This window comes from Penaeus monodon, chromosome 29 (assembly GCF_015228065.2).
Source record: "Penaeus monodon isolate SGIC_2016 chromosome 29, NSTDA_Pmon_1, whole genome shotgun sequence".
Lineage (NCBI taxonomy): Eukaryota > Metazoa > Arthropoda > Malacostraca > Decapoda > Penaeidae > Penaeus > Penaeus monodon.
The window spans coordinates 26,109,886-26,112,059 of NC_051414.1; the positions used below are offsets into that span (position 1 = coordinate 26,109,886).

Sequence of the window (2,174 nt, forward strand, 5' to 3'; positions counted from 1 at the left end):
CTGTTTACTCAAAATTTGTGTGATGAGTACTTATTGAAGAAGCCTGTAAATACCTTTTCCTTTACTAACTTGCTATTATGATATTTATGCAGCTATATGAAAATAAAATTATCAAGTGTTATGCAAAACTCTCCATCCACATTAAACTGACCCTTTCCATTGAGACTTCACTCCACACTGAATATTGTACACAATCATGATTTAGTTGTCAGTATCCTTCTTATGTAAGCTAATCAGCAACTCACATTTCTGATGAAGCTACACATTTGAGGCCTCATATAAAAAATAAAAGAATAACTATGCTATTCTGCATTGCTATAAGACAACAAAATTAGTTGAGTGATTAAGATAACATTTCCCACAGGTGTGGCTGGGTAATGACAGGCAATTGGTTGACGAGAGAGGAGCCGCATGCCTTGGCAAGAGCAGGATGAACAGCAGAAAAATCCCAAAAACATACCAGTGTTCGCACTGTTCCTACAGTACTACAAATCGATCTGATATTGTCAAACATTATCGAACCCACACAGGTGTCAAACCATTTGCTTGTCCACATTGTTCTTACCAGACTGGTGATAAGTCAAATTTAATGCAACATATTCGCATACATACTGGTGAAAAACCATTTTCGTGTCCGTACTGTCCATACAGAGCCAATAGGAACAGTAGTATTAAAAATCATTTACGGGTGCACCTGTGATTTTTTAAAAATTTGGTTTCACTAATTCAGGCAAAAAAGTATATACTTTTGTTTTATTTCATTCATCTGTAAATATTTCTGGTCATCCCTAGTAAATGTTCTCTAATGTTAAAAATGCTAAATAAGATTAAAATGGTATGTGATAGATATAAAACATATATTATTTTAGAAAAAATATTATTCCAAATAGTATGTTATATCTTGTGATACATAAATGTTGCTTTTTTCCTGTCTGTAAGAGATACCTCAATAAACTGAATTTTGAATATCTGTGTCTCTCTAAATAACTTGACAGTGTGCCTGTCTCATTCAGCTCATTGTGTGTGTAAATTTCAGTATTGGTGAGGAATATTTAGTGGTATTGAGAAGACATATCATAAAGATTAATATTTTGATTTGAATATTTGAAGTATTTAAAAGGAGACAGGAATTTGAAATGTGTAAGATGATGAAACAATCAAAGTTCTTAAGAAATATATGAAGAAGAAAAATAATTATCACTAAGAGTTTTGGTAATATGAAGTATGTACATCTATCATTTTACAAACTGATTATTCAAACAGTATAGATATTATAAGCTTTTGTATTTAAATAAAAGAATGTTTATAAAAGAATATTTGAAGTCCAAGAGGTTACGATATGGAGTGACCAAGGTATAAGAATGAATATTTTGCTTAGTAACTAAAATCAGTACTAGAAAAGCAACATCTTATCTTGATGGACTCATAACCCTATAAAGTTGGTGGTTTGTGTTATTATTATTATGATATCAAAGAATATCAAAGATTATGGATATGTTTATCAAAACACTGATTCTAATGAGAAGTTGGAATGTCTATGGAATTATCTACAGTAAATCCTACAAAGTGTGATATTCAGCATCCTTTTAAGGTAAAAGTGATTGTGTATATTCATCATGCAACTGAATCATGTGATGAGGTCACTGTAGTCATACCACTGGGAGAAACATTTCAAGATAAACATTTCCCACAGGTATGGCTGGGTAATGACAGTGAAATGGTTGAGGAGAGAGGAGCTGCAAGCATTGAGAGGAACTACATCAACAGCAGAAAGTCATCAGATACATTCCAGTGTCCCCATTGCCCTTATGTCTGTTCTACTCGCTCACACTTTACCAAACATTACCGAACTCACACAGGCGAAAAACCTTTCTCATGCCCATATTGTTCATATCAAGCAAGTGACAAATCAAATTTAACAAAACATGTTCGAATACACACAGGAGAAAAACCCTTCTCTTGCCCTCACTGTCCATTTAAATCAAATCGAAATGACAGACTGTTGCATCATATGCGAACTCACTTGTAAAACAGCTTATTTTTATCTAAAAAATCTGCTATTTTTCCACATTTACATTTTTCACATTTGTGTATCTCATGTAAAATATTTTATAGATTTTGTAAAGCAAAAATACCAAACTTTCTCCAGAAAGGAGAATTGCAGATTATTCACC

At 32.6% G+C, this 2,174-nt stretch overlaps 1 protein-coding gene across 1 annotated transcript in view; it reads left to right on the forward strand.

Moving 5' to 3' along the window:
* Positions 1 to 1,299: 1,299 nt before the first annotated feature.
* Positions 1,300 to 2,174, forward strand: part of LOC119591802 (RE1-silencing transcription factor B-like) — a 4,344-nt gene continuing 3,469 nt past the window's right edge. Inside the window, exons 1-2 of the mRNA XM_037940547.1 lie at positions 1,300 to 1,353; positions 1,592 to 1,810. Coding sequence (XP_037796475.1) covers positions 1,300 to 1,353; positions 1,592 to 1,810 — 273 coding nt within the window. The remainder of the gene's footprint in view (positions 1,354 to 1,591; positions 1,811 to 2,174) is intronic.